Source organism: Balaenoptera musculus, chromosome 13 (assembly GCF_009873245.2).
Source record: "Balaenoptera musculus isolate JJ_BM4_2016_0621 chromosome 13, mBalMus1.pri.v3, whole genome shotgun sequence".
Classification (NCBI taxonomy): domain Eukaryota; kingdom Metazoa; phylum Chordata; class Mammalia; order Artiodactyla; family Balaenopteridae; genus Balaenoptera; species Balaenoptera musculus.
The window spans coordinates 9088071-9113305 of record NC_045797.1 but is presented as its reverse complement, the minus strand read 5'-3'; the positions used below and the strand labels follow the sequence as shown (position 1 = coordinate 9113305).

The 25235-nt window shown below is 50.0% G+C and overlaps 1 protein-coding gene across 1 annotated transcript in view; it reads left to right on the top strand.

Annotated features, from left to right (window-relative positions):
• Positions 1 to 6619: 6619 nt before the first annotated feature.
• The window catches only part of LOC118906079 (tyrosine-protein kinase ZAP-70), a 31040-nt gene continuing 12424 nt past the window's right edge, over positions 6620 to 25235 (top strand). Inside the window, exons 1-4 of the mRNA XM_036873332.1 lie at positions 6620 to 6790; positions 7046 to 7122; positions 16229 to 16678; positions 17460 to 17620. Coding sequence (XP_036729227.1) covers positions 16361 to 16678; positions 17460 to 17620 — 479 coding nt within the window. The 5' untranslated portion in view covers positions 6620 to 6790; positions 7046 to 7122; positions 16229 to 16360. The remainder of the gene's footprint in view (positions 6791 to 7045; positions 7123 to 16228; positions 16679 to 17459; positions 17621 to 25235) is intronic.

The window sequence follows — 25235 nt, the reverse complement described above, 5'->3', positions numbered from 1 at the left end:
GTTCTGTGAAAAATGTCATGGGTAATTTGGTAGGTATCACATTAAATCTGTAGATTGCTTTGGGTAGTATGACCATTTAAACGATATTAATTATTCCAATCCAAGAGCATGGGATATCTTTCCATTTCTTTGAGTCACCTTTAGTTTCCTTTATTAATGTTTTATAGTTCTCAGTATGTGAGTCTTTCACCTTCTTGGTCAGGTTTATTCCTAAGTATTTTATTTTCGGGATTGTGATTTGAAAAGTTATTTTTTTTTTACATTCCCTTTCTGATATTTCATTGTTGATGTAAAGAAATGCAACTGATTTCTGTATGTTAATCTTGTATCCTGCTACCTTGCTCAATTTGTTTATCAGTTCTAATAGTATTTGTGTGGAGTCTTTAGGGTTTTCTATATATAGTATCATATTATCTGCATATAATGACAATTTTACCTCTTCCTTTCCAATTTGGATACCTTTTATTTCTTTTTCTTGTCTGATTACTGCGGCTAGGACTTCCAATACTATGTTGAATAGAAGAGGTGAGAGTGGGCATCCTTGTCTTGATCCAGATTTTAGCAGGAAGGCTTTCAACTTTTCACCATTTAGTATTATATTGGCTGTGGGTTTGTCATAAATAGCTTTTATCATATTGAGATATGTTCCTTCTATACCCACTTTGGTAAGTGTTTTTATCATGAATGGATGTTGAATTTTGTCAGATGCTTTTTCTGCATCTTTTGAGATGATCATTTGGTTTTTGTCTTTTCTTTTGTTGATGTGGTGTATCACATTGATTGATTTGCGTATGTTGAACCATCCTTGTGAAGCTGGGATGAATCCCACTTGGTCATGGTGTATGCTCTTTTTTATGTGTTTTTGGATTCAGTTTGCTAATATTTTGCTGAGAATTTTTGTATCTATAGTCATCAAAGATACTGGCCTGTAATTTCTTTTTTGGTGGTGTCTTGGTCTGGTTTTGGTATCAGGGTGATGGCCTCATAGAATGTCTTTGGGAGTGGTCCCTCCTCTTCAATTTTTAGGAAGAGTTTGAGAAGGATCAGTATAAGTTCTTTGTATGTTTGGTAGAATTCGCCTGTGAAGCCATCTGGTCCTGGACTTTTGTTTGTAGAGAGTTTTAAAATTACAGATTCTATTTCACTTCTAGTGATCGGCCTGTTCAAATTATCTCTTCCTTCTTGATTCAGTTTTGGTGGGCTGTATGTATCTAGAAACTTGTCCATTTCTTCTATGTTGTGAAATTTGCTGGCATATTATTGTTCATAGTATTCTCTTATGGTTTTTTTGTATTTCTGCGGTATCAGTTGTTATGTCTCCTTTTTCTTTTCTTATTTTGTTTATTTGAGGTTTCTCTCTTTTCTTCTTGGTGAGCCTGGCCAGAGGTTTGTCAATCTTGTTTATCTTTTAAGCATGATTATCCTCATCTTATTTAGAGAAAAGGAAGGCCCAGACAGATAAGGTCACTAGCTAGAGATGACATAGCTAAGGGGGCAGCTTGGCCTCTAGTCCAGATCCAGGGTCTGTGCTGTAACCACTGTAGCCCAGCCCCTGTCATCTCCTGAGTCTCCAGAAGGACCCTTGGGACCTGCTGAGGAGGAATGAATAGGAAGGATCTGGTCTCCTTTTTTGGGAGGGAGAGTGGGTGAAGCAGCCCCAGGGGGACAGAGGTGGTTCTGGAAAAGCAGGCCTGGTGGATGGCTCAGATCAAGAGCACCATCTCTAGTTTTCCCAGCTCTGTGGTTTTCCTTGTTTGCCCTCCAAAACTGGGGAAGCCCCCAAAGCTTTTAGCCACGGGGAATTGGGGGAGGGGTCAAGACCAGGTTGGGTCTGAGTGGGACACTCTCGGCACCTCTCTCTCCCCAGTATAAAATCAGCCCACTTTCTTCTTGTCTGAATCCTACTGGGGCTGGCCCAGGTCCTGGCCTGGAGGACGGACCAGCCCCAGGGAGTCGTTGTGACCCTTTAGGTCCAGGTTAATACCTCTGGATAAACTCCACTGGCTTCGGCTATGGGAGAACTCCTTAGACCCTCTAAGCTACATCCCAGTCTAATTCCAAAGGACTTCCCTTTGGGAACTGAGATCCTCTGTCCTCTTAAAAAAAAAAAAAAGATTAAAAAAGAAAAAGCCACCCCACATGTAATCCTCCCTTTGAATCTAATCCTTCCAAGCTTTGAGAACTTGGAGTTTGATCAATGGCTGTAAGAGGGGACCCTTCCATAGACAGCCCCTGAGAGAAACCTGCTTATGGTTGTACGCCTGTCCTCATTCCATCCTCATCCAGACCTCTCAGGACCCCAGACCTGAGAGGCAGCCCACCCTCCCACTGGCCTCCTCCTACCCCTACCTCAGCTTGCATTTGAGAAACAAGTTGGGGTCATGTGCCTCTAGCCTCCACCAGCGGCCTCCCCAGCCCCGCGGGCCCACTGGGAGCCTGCCCTGAGCGGTCTCTCCCTCTTTCTCTATCAAAGAGGTGTCTTCCTTTGTGTTCCCAGTTTGCTCAGGGCTTCCACCTCCAGCTCAGTGGTTGGTCCAGCCAGCCTGGCCCTGGCGTGGTGAAGGGTGGCCACCACACAGCACAGGAGATTTCAGGGCTGAGCCTTGTGGAGGCTCTGGGCTCCCTTTGAGCCAGCAGACCTCAGGCTCTGCCATTTACTAGCTGTGAAATCTCAAGCTTCACTTTCCTCTTGGCCTCAGTTTCTGTATCTGTAAAACGGGGCTAACCTGCTTCATGCGGCTGTTGTGAGCATTAAATGCACCTTAGCTGGGGTCAACACACAGGAGTGCTCAATATAAATGAATAAATAAATCTTAGCTGTTATGATTGTTCTGTAAAACTGTGGCTTTTTACCTGTCCAGCATCCTTCCAGCCGTAGCCTCCAACTTCCCTTTGGGTTCTTCTCCCTGGTCTCAGTGTGGTGTGGATGGGCTTTGTGACTGGGTCCTAAGCCACTCTCACATCAATCCACTGGTTTCAGGGACTTGGTAAGGGATGGACATGTGATCCACTCAGCCAATGAGCTGTGATGAGGCTTTTGCTGGGAATACTGAGAAATAGATGTTTTCTCCTGAGTGGGATTTGAAGCTGAGTTGTTATCTTGGACCCCGGGGAGAAAAGTTATCTGAGAATAAAGTCAACAGATAGAGGAAGTAACACCCCTGAGGCCATCATTTGAGCCTTGAGTAAGTTGTTCCTGAAGCCCATACCTGAGCTTTTCATCCATCATGCTATATTTGTTAAACTCCATTATGTGCCAACTGCCACTCTAGTTGCTGGGCATGCAGCCAGGAACAAGACAGTCCCCACCTCACAGAGGTCCAGTCTTGCCTCAGGGCCTTTGCACCTGCTGGTCCCTCTGCTTGAAATGCTGTTCCCCCAATATCTCCATGGCTCCCTCCTGCACCTCCTTCAAGTCTCGACTCACAGGTTATCCCCTCAGTGAGGCCTGCCCTGACCCCTCTGTTCAAATTCACACACCTATGAACCTCTTCTACCCTTTCCTGATTTATTTTACTCCTTAGCACTTGGACCCACCTGATATACTCTATAGGATACTTGACTATTTTGTTACTTCTCTGTCTCCCCCACTAGAATGTCAGCTCCACAAGAGAAGGGATTTTCATCTGTGTTGTTGACGGCAGCTGCATAGCGCCTAGAACAGAGTGTGGCGTAGGGTAGGTACTCAGTGTTGAATAAATAGGGAGCCCCCGAAGGCCTATCTGAAGAGATGACATTGTCATTGCGGTTTGGATGTTTAAGAAGAGCGGTCCATTTGATGACCCTCAGAGGAGGGCACAGCATATGGCTGCTATAGCAAATTGATTCTCTTCTGACTTAAGCCAGATTGGATTAATTTTCTTTTTTTTGTGTGGGGGGGTGTCACTTTCAACCCTTAGAATCCTAAATTGCTCTTGGAAGGATGCTGTACTCAAGAGCTACCCCTGGAGGGCGCAAGGAAATCCTGTTCCTGCCCTTGGACATGCAGTCAGTAGCACACTATCGAAATTGGGGAAATGGAGAGATGATGGTGGTGATGATGATGATGATGATGGCGATAATGGAGCATCTGCTTTAATGCTCATGAGGTGGGTACCAGTATCATCCTCATTTCCTGAATGAGGAAACTAAGGCACAGAGAGGTCAAGTAACTTGCTCAAGGTCCCTCAACTCTAAGTGGACGAACCAGCCAAGAACAGCAAGGAGATAAATGTCACGTTGTCTGACCACCCAGAGGAAAGGCAGGTGCTGCACGGTTGAAGATACCCAGGTGGGAGGGAGTTCAGTAGGGGCCCTGGGGGCATCACTGTGCTGTGATGTGAGTCTTCTCTGGCAGCCTGAAACCTCCACCCCAGGGCCCACCTGCCGGGTGTTACCCCTGCAGTGGCCTGGCGTCTTTTTAGCTGCGGAACTAAATCTGGCCGGCTCAAGGGCAGGTGAAACCAGCACAGAGTCCCACCCCACCCAGTCTGAGAAGGGGGAAGGCTTCCTGAGGAAACTGCATTTAATCAGAGACCTGGAGGAGGAGGAAGAGTCAAATGGAGGAGAAGAGGTAGGGAAAGAGAGTTCAGGCGGGGACCAGCTGGGCAAGGGCCTGGGGGTGTGAGCGTGAGTGATCGAATTCTTCCGAGGCATGTCTAGAGTGAATATTTACCCAGACCCACACTGGGCAAACGCACCACAACTTTCCCAGCCCACAGTTCCATCCGCTGTCTTTCATCTGCACATTCAAAAGACGCATCCACCACCCTCCACTTTGGCAAAACACATGGCGTTATCTGCAGGCCAATCTCAGAACTGTCTGAGCACCCAGCTGGCCTGGGCCCCTCAGGACGTGGTCTCTGGGATGGAAGTGGGTTAGAGGGTTGCTGAGCCAGTGCCTTGCAGAGGCTGGGAGCCCCTTTCTCAGGCCTGAAGACCCCAGAGACAGCAAGCCCCAAATGCTGCTGCCCCTCGGGCACCCCACAGGCAGCCTGCTCAGCTTCCAGCTCTCTGGGAGGCCGGCCCCACAGGGAGCTATTTTGCAATCAAGCTTTCCTCCTCCCATGTCCACCATGGCCTGGGCTATGGGGCCAGACTGCCCTGCTCCCATCATGCCTGGCCACTTGGAGTCGGTTGTTTAGCCTCTCTGGGCTTCACTTACCTTATCTGGAAAATGGATTCAATGGGTTAAATTGTAAACCACTTACAACATTGTGTGGCCCATAGTAAGTGCTCAGTAAGTGCTGCTATTATAATTGGAGATTATGTGGTTCTGATGCTGTGATTTCTCTCCTCTTCAGTTTGCTGGGGCATTCTTCTCTCATTACCCCAGGAAAGGAGCATCCAGTATGGAAACAAAGATTTGTTTCTGCATCCTGAATTTCACGATGTCTGTGGGGAAAGGGAAGTCTTCTAACAAAAACAGTTTTGGGAGAAATCTATGTAGGGGGAAAGTACCCAGCCTGGAGCTTAGAAAGAAGATTTCCTGAGTAGGAGGGGGGATTTAGGGAACTGGGGGGGGTGGCTAGTAGAGGCTGGGGGAGAGGGTCCCAGGAAAGGAGCCCTGGGGTAAAGCATGAAGGAAACGCCAGGCCAGTTGGGGAGCTGAACCCACTTCCCCCAGGGTGCAGGTGTAAGAGAAGAAAGATTTTTGGGGTCTCAACAGTGGGCCTAGGACAGCACATGTAGGTCCCCAAGGCCCCACGGGTGACGAGCCACTGAAGAGATACCCACGTGTCCAAGAGGGCAAGGAAACATGGGTGAGAGAGCCCCCAAAGCCTCGGGGCACCGGGGATAGACGGGGCGGAGTGGATGCCAGGACAGGCCCGGCCTTGCAGCCCGACAGCTCCGTGGGCCGCCGAGGGAGCAGATGTGAGATGTGGTCAAGTGGTCAGAGGGTGGGTGAGTGTGAGGAGGAGAAGAGGCTGAAGAAGAGGCTGTGAGCAGTGCAGGAGGTGGTCAGGTGCAGTGCAGTGTGTACTGCAGCCAGGTGCAGTGCATGGGGCCGGGCTGGGACCGGGTGCCCGCCGGGGGACACACCATCTCCGTGTCTTGACGACACAACCGATCCTTCTTAGAAGCTGTCCCTGACGCCCTCAGGCTGCGTCGGGCTCCTCTGTGTATACACAGTGTCCAGGCTTCTGCCTTCCCAGCCCTGGTCTCCCTGGTGACCCGGCTGCCCCTCGTCTAGACGAGCCATCTGAGGGCAGGGACAGGGCTGTCGTTGTTGACCTGATGTCTGGCACACAGGAGGTGCTCTGACCTTTGCGGTGTGGACCTACTTAGGAGGTTTCTCGTCTCTCCGGCTTTAACCTGTCTGTGGAATAAATAAATCACTCATATGAGCAATTCAGCCAGGGACAGGCCCCGGGTCCATGCCCCCTTGGGAAGGGAAAGTGGGGGCATTCCAGTTTCCAATGAGTCCTGGGGATCCCCCTCCCACTGCCACTACCCCACCCCCATTCTGGCACACAGCTCCCCTCCCTTACCCTCTCCAGGTTTGGGGGATGCTGTTGGGATCATCATTCTAGCATAACCCCTGCCTGCAGCTCGCCTCATTCCCCCCACTGCTGGGCAGGCTCTGCTTGGCCCCGGAAGTGCCCTCTGCCCCCCTGGAGCACATGGCCTGCGATTTTCCTTGAACACAGCACTTTGTGACTTTGACGTAAACTTCAAACACAGCCCCCTTTCCTGTCTTCTCATCAAGGAAATAGGCTGAGTTTCAGAGAAAGGCGCTTCCAAGAGCACATCAGGCCTTCCGGGCCAGTCCCTGCCCGGCTTGGCCGCTGTGCTCCGCTGGCGTGTCCAGGTGAGTGGCTGGCCTCCGGCCTTCTGCCTCTTTCTTGCCAGCACGGCCACCGCAGGGGCTTCCGGGGCAGCCGGCAGAGGGTGACTCAGATTCCCCACCCCCTCCCCCCCCCAGTGAGAAACCGTGGTGGGGTATGACCTCCTTACCCCTTGCCAGGGTGTATGAGTGGGTGGTTAGCCGGTGGTGGCTTCAGGCTGGGGGCTCGGGCTGCAGAGAAGCCCAAGTTAGTTTCTCAGACCCCAGTTCTTCATCTAGAACCAGCTGTCTGTCGGCTTTGGGACCAGAGACCTTGCAGGTGGCCTGTGCCTCCACATCCATCAGCACATCCCCAGGTAAGTCATCCCGGATGGAGCAGCACCCAGCCGCCATCTCCAGGGGTGGCCTGGGTCTGGTGAAGGAGGACAGAGTCAGGAGGACACTGGGGTACCAGAAGGGCTGTAGGACCATGGTGGGTGACGTCCAGCTGGGAAAGGAAGCAGACACGACCTGTGGCCACCCTGAGGGAAGGAGGTCTCCCTCCAGAGGGCCAGCCGAGTGGTAGTGGACGCCTATATCCAGGGGCCACAGAGGTGCTTGCTCAGTCCCTAGCCTCCTGCAGGGCCCCATCAGTGCAGCAACCTTGACTTCAGGAAGCAGAGAAAACTCCAGAGAAAGCAAACGTGTGCTCTGTCCCCCAGGCCCGTGAATATGAGGGTGGTTCAGCAGGGCTGTGAACTTGAACATAAAAATGCTGGATGATTCCCATGAGGGGACGCAGGACAGGCTCCAGCCATTTGTAGGGGAGCTCAGGTTAAAGGGGAAACAGAGATGTGAAGAAGGAAACAGCTCGAATCCTGCTCAACCGCTGTGTGTCCTTGGCAAGTTGCTTGGCCTCTCTGAACTTCACTTTGCCCATCTGTTAAATGCAGATGCAAATATTGGCAACTAGTAGGTGCTTGGCTCCTGACTGTTGGGTGAGAGGTTGGGAAAGGTGTCCCAGGCAGGAAAGGGTCTTGGCAGGAAGGAACAGGGGTTCATGTGGTGAACGGCTCAAGATGAGCTTTGTTACTCTTGTCTTAGCCAGGGCAGCAAGCACACAGTAGGTGCTTAATAAAGCTTTGCTGAGAGATTAGCGTCGGGGACTCCTGTGATGGAAGGTCCTTGGGTGTCACCTGCGAGGGCTCTTCCCCTGCCAGTGCAGAGCTGCTTTTTCCTGTTGTCGCCTGTCCTCCAGCCTCGCCACACAGCCCTGGCAGGGACGCTGGGCAGGCAGGCGGCCCAGCTGGATGGTGTTTCGTGTACACTCTGGAGCCAGGAGGCCGGTTTGAGGCCTGGCTCTGCCACCTACTGTGTGTGCCGTGTGACCTTGGGCAATTTCCTCCTTCTCTGTATCTTCAGGTGCCAAATCCACAAATCCTCTACACACAGCATTCTCTCGAGGATTAGGCGAGTGGATTTCTCTAGAGTGCCTGGCACACAGTAGGTGCTGTGTAAGCATATTGCTGAAGTCCTAATTACGATCACCAGCTCTGGGCGGCCTCGTAGCTCCTGGAGACTCTCCTGGGGGCTGCAGCAACCAGACCTCTCCATGCAGGCTGCTCCCTGCCCCACCCCAAGGCATAGCGTTAGGGAAGTGCTTCTTAACTGGAGCCAGTTTTGCCTCCCCCATGCCTGCTGGGGACATTCAGTGCCATCTGGGGACATTTTTGGTTGTGACTCAGGGGGTGTTACTGGCCTCTAGTGAGACAGGGGCCAGGGATGCTGCTGAACACCCTGCAATGCACGGACAGCACCGCGCGGTCCCCACTGTCAGGCTCTGTCCTCCTGACGCATCCCACCTTTTCTGTCCCCTAAGTCTTTCCCCATCTCCTTTGACACAGAGCCTGGCACCCAGAGGGGGACAGCTCCTTGCAGAGGTTACACAACCCTTAGAACCCCAGCAGCAGAGGTTGGAGTCGCTGGGGAGTGGTGGCAGTGGGGACTGATCTCGTGGCATTATTCAGTCATTTGGTCAACAGACAGAGTCTGTTTGAGGCCTGAGGACCTGCTTCCAACCCCCAACAGGCCAGCACTCTTTGCCCTGACAGTTGAAGGCAGCTCAAAGTGCAGCGACACCTGGGCCAGGCAGGCGTGGGAGCCCCTGGGGACCCAGGTCAGAGCCGTGGATTCCATTCTCCTAATGGCCACGCACTAGAGTGGCTAGTGCTGGCTCCTGGCCAGAGAGACCTGAGTTCAAATCCTGACTGCCACTCACAGGCTACGTGATTCTGAACGTGACATTAGCCTCTCTGAGCCTCAGTGTCTTTAGCTGAGGAATGGGGATGACAGTTCCCACTTGATGGAGTTGCGGTGAGGATTAGATTAAATGGATAATGCTCAGAAGAGGTGTCGTAAAGTCTTCGGTACAGAGGCTATCGTTATTGTTGCCCGCTTGACAAATATTTGTCGGGAGGAAGCGGGGGCTATCGTGAAAACAAGACAGGCGTAGGCTCTGCCTTGGGGAGCTCATGCTGGTCAGAGACGGTGGAGCAAACAGACAGTGATCGTACGTGGCCACCAGGGCTGTGATGCGGGAGGACGGGGCCCTGGGAGAACAGAGGAGGTGCCTGACTCAGCTGGGGAGGGAGGGGGGAAATCATGGAACACTTCTGGGTGGAAGGGACAGCTGATGGGGGCCTGACGCATGTGGCCTGGAGAAGGCTGTGGGCGCTGTTCCAGGCAGAGGGAACAGCCTGTGCAAAATCTCCTCCGATTGGTCCGACTGGTCCTCTCCTCTCCCACCGTTGGTTAGTGGAGGAAGCTGCTAGGTCCTCCATTCACTCTTCTCTCCTAGGGAGGCCCCCACAGCCCCTCATCCCTCATCAGGCTGCCAAATTCCAAGGACCCGCAGAGGGGTCTCCACCCACCACAACGGGCTGCATACCTTTCCAGGTACCCAGTATCAGTAGCCTCTGCCCACCACGAACATTTATGGGGCACTTACGATGTGCCTGGCTGGTATAGGCAGGGGAACGAGACCATATCCACTCTCACCATGCTTACATTCTAGCAGGGGACAAAGATCCTGTGGCAGCAAGTTGATAGTACATCACATTTTCAGTGGTGAAGAGCAGTAACGCTGGGTCAGGGATAGAGAGAGAAGGGGAGGCTATTTTAGAGAGGGAGGTCAGGGAAGGCCTCTTGGAGGAGGAGGTGACATCTACACAGAGACCCGAATGAAGTGAGGGATGTTGGGGGAAGAGTGTTCAGGCAAAGGAAACAGCCAGTGCAAAGGCCCTGAGGTTGGACCAGGCCTGATTTGTTCCAGTGCTCTGAACAAGTAACATAAGGAGGCCCGTGTGGCTGGTGGGGAGTAAGTGAAGGCAAGGAGGTGATGGGGCAGATTGGGCAAGGCCGCTGTAAGAACCTGGGCTTTAAAAACCTTGAGTGATGTGGGAGTCCTGGAAGGCTGCGAGCAGAGAAGGACGGGCTAGGACAAGGGCGGGCCAGACCCCATGCTCAGTGCTTGGTGAGCCTTATCTTACGGAATCCCCACAGCCCTGCAGCGCTGGGCACCTTCACGGCTGGGCGCCGTGTTCCAGGTGGGTCTGGCGAGCATGACTCCCTGCCCAGGACCACACTGCTACTACCCAGTAGATCCGTGATTCCATGATCAGATCTGATGCCCTGGTGTCAGGAAAAAGATAAAGGAGCCTGTTGCCATCCATGGCACAGTGCTAACTGCTGTCTTTGTGACTCGGAACGTAACCAAGATGGCATTTTGTTAGCTGACAAATGTCTGTGCTGCCTCTGTTGGTGGCCTGCGGACTGGGGAGCAGGAAGGGTGGCTTTAGGGGGGACTTGGGGTCTCGAGAGGAGACATGGGCAGTGAGGGGCTGCACCCCATTCCTTGGGTGGGGACACTTGATGTCTGGCTGTGGGTGGCACATGGGGCCTCCAGACCTGCCAAGTCCAGTTGGATCGTCTCATTCTGTCGGCAGCCTGACTGCGTCAGTCTTCCCTCTGGTGTCTCATGGTAGACATTTAACCGGGGCTTTGGATGCTCAGAGTCTGTTCTGTGGAACAGCAGCGCTTCCAGGCCCTGCTACTTAGGTGTGGGGATTAAACAAATCTAAAAAGGGTCCTTTCCTGGCAGGTCTTCTCAGAGCCTTTAATATGCAAATATGCTTTCCACAGCTTTTGTAAACGTAGTTGATCTCTTGACCCGTTTTTCCTTCAAAGTATGTTTGGGGCGTCCTGTGTGTCTGGAACAGGTATAATTTAACCCTGCCTGTCCCCAGAAAGGATGCTTGAAAGGTGGAATTTCAGGCAGCTCCCTCTAGCCAAGGATCAAACTTTCCTCCCCTTTCCCCGGGGCCTGGGCTGTGAGAACGAGGCTGGGGTCCCGTGGTCTCTCTGTGGAGCTGCAAACCATGGGAAGGCCAAATGAGCATCTCTGAACTCACGAGGACCTCGCAAGCTCAAGGGGAGGATGGAGAGGGTCAGCCCAGGCAGGAGTGGGGTGGGGAAGTCTCATGGTGGGCACGTCTCTGGGGAAAGCCGTGCAGTCTGCAGGGACGTGTCTCAGGACAGAAACAGCTGATCCTCCAGGAGGCTGCAGACCGGCCAGGCTCCTCTGAAAGCTGTTGTTATTACTGTTGTCGTTGTTATTGGCAAAGGGACAGGGAAGTGGGGATAAAGCTGAGAATGCACGGGGAAGGCTTCTGCCTCTGGGACACCTTGGACTCAGGTCCGAGATGGCCAATCATGGCTTCTGGCCCTGGACTGGGTCTCAAGGGCCAGCCTCTCCCCACTCCCGCTTCTGCACTAACCTGCCTCCGGCTACCCAGGCTGCACCTGTGGCCACCACAGGGCGGAGCTTCTCAAACTGTGTTGTCGACAGTTTCCTGCCACAGCTTCCTGCCCCGGAGACCAGCTTCACTACCCCCACCCCTCCCCGTGGTCCCTGGACAAACCCTCACTTCGCTGCCTTGTCTTAGGTCCTGATACCCTGTGGGGAGCAGGGCCCTGAGTCTGCCAGGCAGGGCTGGCTGCACTGGGGGAGCGGAGGGAAGTGGGGAGGGTATACCCAGTGGAGCACACTGCATGGATTAAAGCGTGGACGTGAATTTGAAGGAAGGCAGATAGTGCAGCCTGGCTGGAGCAGAGGGAGGGCTGAGGAATTTAGTTTGATTCAGTGATGTAGGCAGGAGGGAGCCACAGTAGGTTCTTGAGCAAGGGAGGCCTTGGGGAAGAATCGCCTAAAAGCAACTTGCAGATCCTGGAGCTTCAGCTCATGTGGGAAACAGACTGTGGGGTTCATCTGACCACAGTCACCGTGTGAGTTAGATCTGGATCTCAGGTTTTATTAATAGACACAGCAGGTGGAGATCAAAGGAGGTGATGGCAGCACAAACCGACCTCAGGGGAGAGATCTGGATGAGACAAGTGGGAATGGCACCATGGGTAGCCACAGACAGGATGGCCCAAGTAGGGGACAGGGGTTGGAGAAGGAGAGACAGCAGGAACCGTCAGAGAGGAAGGCGGCAAGCCAGGGGGTTGGCGAAGGACCCAAGAGTGGGGGGGGGGTCACAGTGTCCATCATGCAGGGGACCCAGCCTGGAAGAGGGCACGAAGTGCTTGCCTGGTGCCCATCAGGTGGTGATATCGTGCTCCCTGCAGCTGGAGAGCAGCCTGGTGGAGGTGAGGGGAGCAGACTGTGAGGCTGGATGAGACAGAGGGAATCAAGGAAGTGAGGCAGGAGTGTAGACAGCTCTCTCTTTCCTATTTCAGTTAATATTTGTAGTGCCTGGTGTGTCTATACCTTCCAGCTCCCTTTCTCCTCTTTTAATTAAAAAAAAATTAAAGTATCATTTACATACAGTAAAATTCACCCCTTTTAGTGAAAAATTCTGTGAGATTTGACACATGCATACAGCTGAGAAACTGCGATCTCAGTCAAGGTATAGGCTATTGCCCTGAATTCCCTCATACCCCTTTGCAGTCCATCCACATCCCGTCACCCCTGCTCCCCACTGGGCCTGCCGCCTCCGGCAGCCACTGCATGGCCTGCAGTTTTTTGTTTTGTTTTATTTTGTTTTTATTCCTTTAATTTTATTTATTTATTTATGTATACAGCAGGTTCTTATTAGTTATCCATTTTATACATATTAGTGTATACACGTCAATCCCAATCTCCCAGTTCATCCCACCACCACTGCCCCCTCCCCCACTTTCCCCCCTTGGTGTCCATACGTTTGTTCTCTACATCTGTGTCTGTATTTCTGCCCTGCAAACCGGTTCATCTGTACCATTTTTCTAGATTCCACATATATGTGTTAACATACGATATTTGTTTTTCTCTTTCTGACTTACTTCACTCTGTATGACAGTCTCTAGGTCCATCCACGTCTCTACAAATGACCCAATTTCGTTCCTTTTTATGGCTGAGTAATATTCCATTGCATATATGTACCACATCTTCTTTATGCATTCGTCTGTCGATGGGCATTTAGGTTGCATCCATGACCTGGCTATTGTAAATAGTGCTGCAATGAACATTGGGGTGCATGTGTCTTTTTGAATTATCGTTTTCTCTGGGTATATGCCCAGGAGTGGGATTGCTGGGTCATATGGTAGTTCTGTTTTTCGCTTTTTTAAGGAACCTCCATACTGTTCTGCATAGCGGCTATATCAATTTACATTCCCACCAACAGTGCAAGAGGGTTCCCTTTTCTCCACGCCCTGTTCTACAGTTTTGAATGGAATCATATGGTTTGTAGCCTTCTGAGTCTGGCCCCTTTCACTTAACCTGACGCCTTTGAGATTCATTCATGTGTGTATCAGCATTTCCTTCCATTTCAGGCTGAGTAGTGTCCCACTGCAGGGATATACCACACTTTATCTGTTCATCTGTTGGGAAACATTTGAGTTGTTCCTACATTTTGGCAGTCGTGAATAGAGCTGCTATAAACATTCCTGTGCAGGTGTTTGTGTGAACGTAAGTTTCCCCTTCTCTAGGATGAGTACCTAGGAGCCCTTCTGACTCTTTTAAAACACTCTTCTGGGATGGTGACCTGCATCTCCAGGTCCCCGATTAATCACCTGCCTGTAACTATCGGGATATCCAAGACCCCCACAGCCCTGGCTCTCCCAACCCCAGCGTCAGACGCTATCTGGTTAGAACGCAGATTCCGGCCCCTCCTCCGGCTGCACTGATTCAGACCTCACCTGATTCCCGCTCTAGTATCTTCCTCTTGGCCCCAGTGTCCATCCTTGCATGTTCCTGAACGCCCAGGGAAAGGCAGCCTTTCTCAATCCACAAAAGCTTGCTTTGCACCCCCTGCTTACAATTGCTTAAGTAAGAAGGGTACCCAAGGACCCTTCCTTGAATGCAAAACTATGCCTGGGTGGCCTTAAGTGGGCCCATCTCAGTAGAGAAACGACCAGAAACTGTTAAGGGGAAATAATTTTTTTCAACATTATCTAAAAACTTACAAATATACAGAAAACGGAACAATTAGTTGTACAAATTATCCACCCCCTAGATCCTACAATGGACATTTTGCTATATTTGCTTTTTCACATACAGTTAATCCTCATTGTTATTGGTTTCCATATCTGCCAGTTCGCCTACTTGCTAAAATTTACTTGTAACCCCCAAAACCAATGCTCGCTGCGCTTTCACGGTCATTGGAGGGCGTGTGCAGAGTGGTGTGAAATTTGAGTCAGCCGACGTGCTGGTTCTGCGAGGTTGAGCAAGGCGATGCTTTTCCTTCTCGGTTCAGCTCATACTGTAAATAAGTCTCTTTCTCACAGTCTATTTAGTGCCACATTTTTGTGCTTTTCGTCGGTGATTTCACTGTTTAAATGGCCCCCAAGGACAGTGCTGAGGTGCTGTCTAGTGTTCCTAAGTGCAAGAAGACTGGGCTGTGCCTCACAGAAGAAGTATGTGTTGGGTAAGCTTATAGTTATAGGGCTGCTGGCCGAGAGCTCAATGTTAATGAATCAACAATATAAGTTTGTAAGTTGTCTTTAAACAGAAGTACGTAAAACAAGGTTATGTACTGATCGGTTGATGAAAATATTGTGACCAGAGGCTTCAAGGAACCTAACACTGGATTTCTTCTAGAAACAATGGCTCAGTACTTCCTAATTCAATACTTTATAGAAATACTGCGAATAGCAAGACTCAACTATAGCAATCTGCTTATCCATCCATCCATCAACATTATTTTTTGGACGCCTTTCAAAGTAAATTACAGTCATCACTACCCATCACACCTAGATATTTCTGCACGCAGATCATTGACCAGGGTTCCATATTTTATGGTTCTTTTTTTACTGAGGGGCCCAAATACAATAAAATGAACAATTCAAGTTGGTACTTTCTCTGAATTTTTTTTTTCATTTTCACATTAATTTAATTTTACATTCTCTGAATTTTGAGCAATTCAGACACCTGTGTAACACAACGCTTCTCCAGATATTGGATATTACCATCACCCTAGAAAGTTGAAGGTGGATAATTTCAGGTTAGATATCTGCCTCACCAGATATCTATTTATCTAAATGTCCTTAATTCCTCCTCCCCATATAGGGTCAAACTTTCCAATCACACACCTCATTTTGTTTAATGACTGTATCGCAGTTCACATTGGAGTTAAATCCTAATGCATTTAACCAATTCCCTATTAATGGATATTCAGATTAGTTTATGCTTTCTAGACACTCGTTCATGAAGGCAGAGGGGGCAGGGCTAAGGGGAATATCTAAGGTTGCTGGGAAAGGGTCAGAGGAAAGAGTCGGGAAGGCTAATGGAGTCAAGGTCCTTTGATGAGCAAAGTTGTTCCAGCTTCCGGGCCCTGGCACTTGCTGTTCCTTCTGCCTGATGTGCTCTCCTCCATGCTTTTGGAGAAGTGGGCTCCTCCTTATCCTTTGGATCTCAGCTCAAATGCTACCTCCCCAAAGAATGTGACCATCCCAGCTACAGTGGCTTCTTCCCTTTTGATCTCACTCTATTTATTTCCTTTAGAACACTGACTTCAATCTGTAATTATTTTTGTCTCTCCTTGTTTATTGCATCCCCTCTCCCTCAGACTGTTATCTTCAGGAGGGGCAGGGATCATGTCTCTTATTCACCCATATCTCCAGCCTGAAACACAGTGAGAATTCAACACGTGTTTGGGAGGTGGATGAATGGTTCCAGGTGCTGTTGTGTGGTGGCGAGTGGGGCGCTCCGTACTAGGTTTGAAAAGTCAAAGGCTGGTTTGAGACTCCCCAGTCTGAGTCCCGTAGGCTTGGCCTCCTTTCCAAGTTGACTCCGGCACAAATCAGGCTCTGCACGATCGGCACACTCAGCTGTGCCGCACGGATGCCCTTTAATGCGGGCTCTCTCCTACTATCTCTGGGTACGATGGACGGGTTCAGGAAGGGAAACCGAGGCCCTGACGTGCCCCCAATCCCGCTCTGAACCCACAGAGTCTGAAGAGGCGCAGGGGCCCGCACCCTGCTCAGGGCAGCGGCGGCGATGCCGACCCCGCGGCGCACCTGCCCTTCTTCTACGGCAGCATCTCGCGCGCCGAGGCCGAGGAGCACCTGAAGCTGGCGGGCATGGCCGACGGGCTCTTCCTGCTGCGCCAGTGCCTGCGCTCTCTGGGCGGCTATGTGCTCTCGCTCGTGCACGACGTGCGCTTCCACCACTTCCCATCGAGCGCCAGCTCAACGGCACCTACGCTATTGCGGGCGGAAAAAGCGCACTGCGGCCCCGCTGAGCTCTGCGAGTTCTATTCGCGCGACCCAGACGGGCTGCCTTGCAACCTGCGCAAGCCGTGCAACCGGCCGTCGGGGTTCGAGCCACAGCCCGGGGTCTTCGACAGCCTACGCGATGCCATGGTGCGCGACTACGTGCGCCAGACTTGGAAACTAGAGGTGAGAGCGCGGGGCCGAAGGGGCGGGCCCTGGGAGGGCGGGGCCGGAGGGGACCAGGTTTTGGGAGGGGGCGGGTCTGGAGGGAGGGCCTTGGGGACTGGGCCGGAGGGGCGGGCCTTGGGAAGGCGGGGCCTGGAAGGGCGGGCCCTTGGGGCCGAGGGAGCAATGGAACTGGGGGAGAGGTGGTCTTCGCGGTCTTCGCCAGCCTGTATTATGCTGTGCTGCGCCCGTTTTAGATGCTGGAGGGTTGGGGCCTGACTGGGGGCGGGCCTAGGAGGAGGCCTCGGAAACAGGGGCCTGAGCGATGCTATAGTGCTTGTCCGAGGCAGATGGCAAAGTGGAGGTCGGGGTAGGTGGAGGTCACGCTGAGTCCAGAGGAGGCGAGGCTTGGGCTGGGAGAGGGGCCTGAGAGGATGGTGGGGGCGGTGCTCTGGGGTAGGTTGGCTGGCAGGCGCGGTGGGTTGTGGTCTTCGACAGCATGCAGTGCACCACGGGGCGCGATTACCAGTGTCAGATCTTCAAGCTGGAGATGAGCTTGGGGCCGGCTAGAAGGCGGGACCTGGGCCGTGGCCCTGGATGGGCGGGGCCTGGATGGCTTGGGGCGGGACCATGGAGATGAGGGGGCGTGGCTGTCCTTAACAGCCTAAATGACTCACCCCCTAGGTGCGCCTGGGTGTCTCATGTGGAAGAGGCAATTGGGAGGGTCCAGGAGATGGAAGAGGTGTCCTGTGGCCGCCTACTTGGAGACACAAGTCTTCTCCACCCTCCCTTTCTTCCCTAGGGCGAGGCCCTGGAGCAGGCCATCATCAGCCAGGCCCCTCAGGTGGAGAAGCTCATTGCCACGACGGCTCACGAGCGGATGCCCTGGTACCACAGCAGCCTGACGCGCGAGGAGGCGGAGCGCAAACTCTACTCAGGCTCACAGACGGACGGCAAGTTCCTGTATGTGGGGCTTGGAGCCTGGGGCTTTGGGGCGGTGAGGCTGGGGCAGACCTCAGTGTGCAGGTGGGCGGTGAGGGGTGTGCCTGCGCTCGCAAGTGCGAGTGGGTAGTGCTTTTCTGAGTGTGAGCAGGGACGTGATATGCGAAAGGGGCAGCAGTGGTGAGGACTTCAGAGTTGGGCGGCTTGGGTTGGAATCCAGCGTCTGCTACTTACCAGCTGGGAACGCTGGGCAGGTATCGGAGCTGCCTACTTGGATTTCCTCTCCTGCATTCACCAAATATTTGTTGAACAGCTACCACATGCACTGTTCCGGGCATTGAGGACGTGGCAGTGCACAGGACAGACACAAATCCCCGTCCTTGTGGAGCAGGTAGACAAAGAAGGATGAATCGCTAAAACATAGAGTATGTCAGACGGTGGCAAGTGCTCTATGTGGAGCTGGGGAGGGGGGCTCCAAGTTGAGCTTAGGTGGCCAGAAAAGGCCTCTCCGATCGGGTGGCTTCTGCGTAAAGAACCGAAGGCGGTGAGAAGTGGTCTGTGAGCTCTCTGGGAGAAGGTGTTCCTGGCAAGAACACAGACCAGGAGGAGGTTCTTGGCATGTTCCAGAAGCAGCAAGGAAGCCAGTGTGCTTGGAGCTTAGTAAGTGAGGACTGGAGTGGGAGGGGGAGAAGGCAGGGAGGTGACTTTGGCTTTGACCCTGAGTGAGGTAGGAGCCCTGGAGAGCGTTGAAGCAACTCCCTCTAACTGCACTGTGGATGACGGTAGTACTTACCCAAGGGTCTCCTATGGGATCGCAGGAATTAATATGTGTAAAGCAATAGTATAGTATCTGGCATATACTAAAAATGCACTAAGTGTTATTTTAAGTGGGTGAATGTGCGTATCTCTGCCTGAGCATGAGCCACAGCTGAACCATGTGGCTGTTCGTGAGTTTGTTATTATGAAAGAGTCTGTCTAAAGCCCCCTGCTGGGGCTGCTGCTTTCTGGTCTGGACATGGGTTCATTGTATAGCAGATGTTATCCAGATGTCAGCTGAGGCCACTCAGGCCTTGACATATGGAGAAACTTGGTGCCTGTCTCTTTCCTGTGACCTCAGGAAGTCTAGCATCCTCCCCTTGAGATGTTAATTCTCAAGGGTCTCCCTTCTCATGGTTGCTTCTTGGCCTGAGATCCTGCCTGGCTGAATCCTTGCTCTCACCCACCTCCCCGCCGGGCTGTTCCCTCTCCTGGGGCCATCCCACTTGGAGGAACTGACCCCTTTCCCTTGATTTCCCCCACCCATGTGAGGTTTGAGCATGTGTACCAGATTACCTGCAGGTCTCCCACAAGATGCAGGTCCCTCTACAAGACTCTACTGTCAGCTGATAAAATAATTTTTTTTTCACCCTGCCTAACAGATTTAGGCTGTAAATTTAGGCTGTAATTGCATGTTACAGGTAATACTCAGCTGCAAGGACGGCTTGTGAACAACTTAAGATAGGTCTGTTTTCTCTAAGAGGGAAACTCAACTTTGCATTTGTATCAGTTAGCTTTTGCTGTGTAACAAGCTGTCCCACGACTTACTGACTCAAAACAGTAGTTTATTACTTCTCATGATTCTGTGAGTCAGCTGAGTAGTCCTGGTTTAGGTCAGCTGGGCCGGGACTGAATAGGTTGGGATGACCGTGGCTCTGGCTATTGGCTCAGTGTCACCTGGGCGATAGGGATGAGTAGGCTGCAGTGCTGTCATTATCGAGCAGGTTAGCCTGGACTTGTTCACATGGTGGTGGTTGCAGGGTTCCCAAGAACAGTCAGAGAAGGCAAGTTACAATACACAAGCACTTTTCAAGCCTCTGCTTGTGTAATGTTACTGATGTCCTCTTGGCCAAAGCAAGCCACTTGGCCCAGACCAGAGTCACTGTGGGGAAGGGACTACCCAAGGGAGAGGAATTGAGGCAGCCAGTTTTGCAAACAGTCTATCAGAGGAGTAGAACAAGGAGGCCATAATGAGGGTGATGGACATCTCAAACTTGGGCATTTGGGGCATCTTTCCTTTTGGACTATGAACTTGAAGGCAGAGCCTGCATCTGGTCCTTCTAGAGGGCTCCACCTTCTAGTACCTAGTGATGGCTGGTACTTGTCCAGATGTTTGTTACCTGCTTCATCAGAATGCTGCATGCTCCCGCTCTCAAGCGTGATGCTCACTAAAACCTTCTCGACCATTGGTCACACATCTCCCCACGTTCACATCTCACTTGCTCTTGCACACGTTACCCCAGGTACCTGAGTGTCCAGGGGCTCTCTCTAAGCCGGACACAACGAAGAGGGGTTCTCCAACTTTCCTGTTGGTGCAGCCAATTCTTTCTCCTTGTAGCTGCTTTCTCCTTTGTAACATGTAATTTCATTTTTCTTTCTTTTTACAATCTAGGTTCCGTTCTCTGGTTTCATCTCATGTCCCCAGTTCAGCCTTTCATCACCTCACAGTCTTGCCTCTCTTTTGTCTTGGTTTTTCTTTTTTTTCTTTCCTCCCCACCCCTCCCTTCCCCCATCTCTCCTTCCTACCTCACAACAAACACACGTACTCATAGAGATAATGATTCCACCATTCCAATGGTTTAAAACTTTCTCCCAGATTCCCTAAGGCCCCCGACAGTATCAAAAGATTCTCGGGGGAAGGGGTGGAAGAAGTGAGTAGAGGGTGGAGCAGGGGGGGATTCTGAGCCCCATCCCAGCTCAGCTTTTTTTTTTAAATTAATTAATTAATTAATTTTTGGCTGTGTTGGGTCTTCATTGCTGCGTGTGGGCTTTCTCTAGTTGTGGCGAGCAGGGGCTACTCTTCCTTGTGGTGCACGGGCTTCTCATTGTGGTGGCTTCTCTGGTTGTGGAGCACGGGCTCTAGGTGCGTGGGCTTCGGTAGTTGTGGCACGCGGGCTCTATAGCGCAGGCTCAGTAGTTGTGGAGCATGGGCTTAATTGCTCTGCGGCATGTGGGATCTTTCTGGACCAGGGCTCGAACCCATGTCCCCTGCATTGGCAGGAGGATTCTTTTTTTTTAAAATTTATTTATTTATTTATTTATGGCTGTGTTGGGTCTTTGTTTCTGTGCGTGGGCTTTCTCCAGTTCGGGCGAGCGGGGGCCACTCTTCATCGCGGTGCGCGGGCCTCTCACTGTCGCGGCCTCTCCCATTGCGGAGCACAGGCTCCAGACGCGCAGGCTCAGTAGTCGAGGCTCACGGGCCTAGCCGCTCCGCGGCATGTGGGATCCTCCCAGACCAGGGCTTGAACCCGTGTCCCCTGCATTGGCAGGCAGACTCTCAACCACTGTGCCAGCAGGGAAGCCCCGGCAGGAGGATTCTTAATCACTGCGCCACCAGGGAAGTCCCCCAGCTTAGCTTTGACGTGTTTCATATCTTAAGTGTCTATGGAAGATGTTGCTTGACAAAGAATTCCACTGCCCAAAGGAAAAGTTTGCAAACTTTCTCCGTTAACACAGCAGAGTTTATAAAAGGCTTGGAGTTAACCAGTCTGTTGGGATAAGAGGAATCTCTGGAGAACCAGGGCCAGCGGCTATAGGTGCTTTGGATATCGAGGTGGCTTGAAGTCTCAGAGGTGGGTAGGACCAGCATTGGCCACAGGAGGCTGAGGCTGAGGGAGCTAGGATCTGGGTACAGTATAGAGACTGGGGCTGACGCTGGGGTTCAGAAGCAGTTGGAGCAGTGACATTATGAGGGACAGTGGCTCATGCAGGGAAATTTCAAGAGACCAGAAGCCACCACCATGAACCAGACTCCTGGAAAATTAGGCAGGGCATGCTTCTGACAGAAGCACAGTAGATTTTTCTGGTGGTTCCTGTTGTCAATAACTGCTTTCTCAGTATGTGGGTAGTTAGGGGCTGAAGGTCAAAGCTGTAGGCGCAGAACCTCTCATGGGGCAGGGGTGAAGGAACATCCCTGATGCATCATGATGCCTGGGACAAGCCCAGGACTGGTCTGGTGCTGTGGTAAGGGTGCGGGTGTGATAGAAAGACACACCACTGTGGCCTGGAATGCTTACCAGTGACCACTGTTCAGAGCTGCTGATGAATGGATGGAATTATACCTAATGATGTTTGCTGTCAAAGCTCGCTTCCTTTCTGCATAACTGCAGCATCTGTGGGACTGGTTGATTCAACTTGGAAAGACACTTGAACCCTGGAGAGGGCCTTCAAGAACATATTGTTAATTGTTTCTTAATGGATCACTGACCCCTTTGGGAATTTTAGTGAAGCTGAACCCTTCTCACAATCCCCAAAACATATTTACCCCAAAGATTATGCCTACAGTTATATGAGATCATGGTTGATCCTGAACCTCATCTTTGGAGCCCTGAAGTCTGGGTTAGTTCTGTTTTTTTCATTTTACATGTGAGGAAACTGGGGCACACGGAGAAGAAGCAACTTGCTGTGGCTGGGCTGGGTGTCAGTCCCATGTAGCAATTAATTGGAGAGTCAGAAATGGATTTGCATCCTGGCTCTACCCCTAATCAACTGTGCAGTTTAGGCAAAATATGTAGTGTTCTTGAGCCTCAGCTTCCTCCTCTGCAACATGTGGATAATAATAGGACAAGGTAGGTATCTTGTGGAGAATGCTGTGAAGATTAAATGACAAATATGTGAAGAATTTAGAACCAGTATCTTAATAAATGGTAGCTCTTATTTTTTTCACTGTTATCAGGTTCTATATATTATTTTTAAATTGGAGGGAATTCCCTGGCAGTCCAGTGGTTAGGACTCCATGCTTCCATTGCAGGGGGCACAGGTTTGGTCCCTGGTTGGGGAATTAAGATCCCGCAAGTCTCATGGCATAGCCAAAAAAAAAAAAAAAAAAAAGTGGAGATACAAGTTGATTTCTTAGCCTGTACCTCTAGTTTAAGTTCAGGCTTGAACTGCAAGGATGAAGAACTGCCACCACCTGGTGGTTTTTTTGGTAAATAAAGTAGAATTTGTGACATTGAAATATATATGGTGACCACACCAGTATAGTAATCTTTGCCTACGTGGGATTGGTGGCTGCTCTTTTGTGAACTCACATGTCTCTTTCCAAAGACAGTGTATCAGTTAGCCTTTGCTGTGTAACAAACCACACTAAACTGTTGTAGCTTAAAATAACATTCATTTATTCACCCTTGATTCAATGGGGTGGCTATTTGGGCTTAGTTCAGATGGGTGGTTATTCAGCTGGTTTCTTTTGAGCTCACTTGTGTGGCCACAGTCAGCTGAAGGATTGACTGGGCCTTGATGGTCTGGGATGGCCTCACTCACATGTCTGGCAGAGGGCAGCCTGGGATGCTTTGGTTCTCCTTCATATGGCTTCTCCAACAGGCTAGTGTGGACTCATTTCCATGGTCATTGCAGGGCTGCCAGGAGAAGCAAGAAAGGGCAGGCAAGCCCCAGTGTCAACCACTTTTCCAGCCTCTCCTTGTGTCCTGTTTGCTAATGTCTTATTGACCAAAGCAAGTCACATGGTCAATCCCTGATTCAGGAGATACAGAACTAGATTCCACTTATTGATAGGAAGAAAGGTCTAATATTGTGCTGTTTTTTTTCAATATTCCATACACGTTTGCTGGTGAGTGGCTGAGCATTGAGTTTTTTTATTTTTTGTTTTTTTGAATTTTATTTTATTTATTTTTTATACAGCAGGTTCTTATTAGTTATCTATTTTATACATATTAGTGTATACATGTCAATCCCAATCTCCCAATTCATCCCACCGCCCCCCCCCCCCACCACTTTCCCCCCTTGGTGTCCATATGTTTGTTCTCTACATCTGTGTCTCTATTTCTGCCCTGCAAAGCGGTTCATCTGTACCATTTTTCTAGGTTCCACATATATCTGTTAATATACGATATTTGTTTTTCTCTTTCTGACTTACTTCACTCTGTATGACAGTCTCTAGGTCCATCCACGTCTCTATAAATGACCCAAGTTCGTTCTTTTTTATGGCTGAGTAATATTCCACTGTATATATGTACCGCATCTTCTTTATGCATTCATCTGTCGATGGGCATTTAGGTTGCTTCCATGACCTGGCTATTGTAAATAGTGCTGCAATGAACATTGGGGTGCATGTGTCTTTTTGAATTATGGTTTCCTCTGGGTATATGCCCAGTAGTGGGATTGCTGGATCATATGGTAATTCTGTTTTTAGTTTTTTAAGGAACCTCCATACTGTTCTCCATAGTGGCTGTATCAATTTACATTCCCACCAACAGTGCAAGAGGGTTCCCTTTTCTCCACACCCTCTCCAGCATTTGTTGTTTGTAGCTTTTCTGATGATGCCCATTCTAACTGGTGTAAGGTGTTACCTCATTGTAGTTTTGATTTGCATTTCTCTAATAATTAGTGATGTTGGGCAGCTTTTCATGTGCTTCTTTGCCATCTGTATGTCTTCTTTGGAGAAATGGCTATTTAGGTCTTCTGACCATCTTTTAATTGGGTTGTTTGTTTTTTTAATATTGAGCTGCATGAGCTGTTTATATATTTTGGAGATTAATCCTTTGCTACTGATTCGTTTGCAAATATTTTCTCCCATTCTGAGGGTTGTCTTTTCGTCTTGTTTGTAGTTTCCTTTGCTTTGCAAAAGCTTTTAAGTTTCATTAGGTCCCATTTGTTTATTTTTGTTTTTATTTCTATTACTCGAGGAGGTTGATCAAAAAAAATCTTGCTGTGATTTATGTCAAAGAATGTTCTTCCTATGTTTTCCTCTAAGAGTTTTATAGTGTCTGGTCTTACATTTAGGTCTCTAATCCATTTTGAGTTTATTTTTGTGTATGGTGTTAGGGAGTGTTCTAATTTCATTCTTTTACATGTAGCTGTCCAGTTTTCCCAGCACCACTTATTGAAGAGACTGTCTTTTTGCCATTGTATATCCTTGCCTCCTTTGTCATAGATTAGTTGACCATAGGTGCATGGGTTTATCTTTGGGCTTTCTATCCTGTTCCATTGATCTGTATTTCTGGTTTTGTGCCAGTACCATATTGTCTTGATTACTGTAGCTTTGTAGTATGGTCAGAAGTCAGGGAGTCTGATTCCTCCAGCTCCATTTTTTCCCCTCAAGGCTGCTTTGGCTATTCGGGGTCTTTTGTGTCTCCATACAAATTTTAAGATTTTTTGTTCTAGTTCTGTAAAAAATGCCACTGGTAATTTGATAGGGATTGCATTGAATCTGTAGATTGCTTTGGGTAGTATAGTCATTTTCAGAATATTGATTCTTCCAATCCAAGAACATGGTATATCTCTCCATCTGTTTGTGTCATCTTTAATTTCTTTCATCAGTGTCTTATAGTTTTCTGAGTACAGGTCTTTTACCTCCTTAGGTAGGTTTATTCCTAGGTATTTTATTCTTTTTGTTGCAATGGTGAATGGGATTGTTTCCTTAATTTCTCTTTCTGATCTTTCATTGTTAGTGTATAGGAATGCAAGAGATTTCTATGCATTAATTTTGCATCCTGCAACCTTACCAAATTCATTGTTTAGCTCTAGTAGTTTCCTGGTGGCATCTTTAGGATTATCTATGTATAGTACCATGTCATCTGCAAACAGTGACAGTTTTACTTCTTCTTTTCCAATTTGTATTCCTTTTATTTCTTTTTCTTCT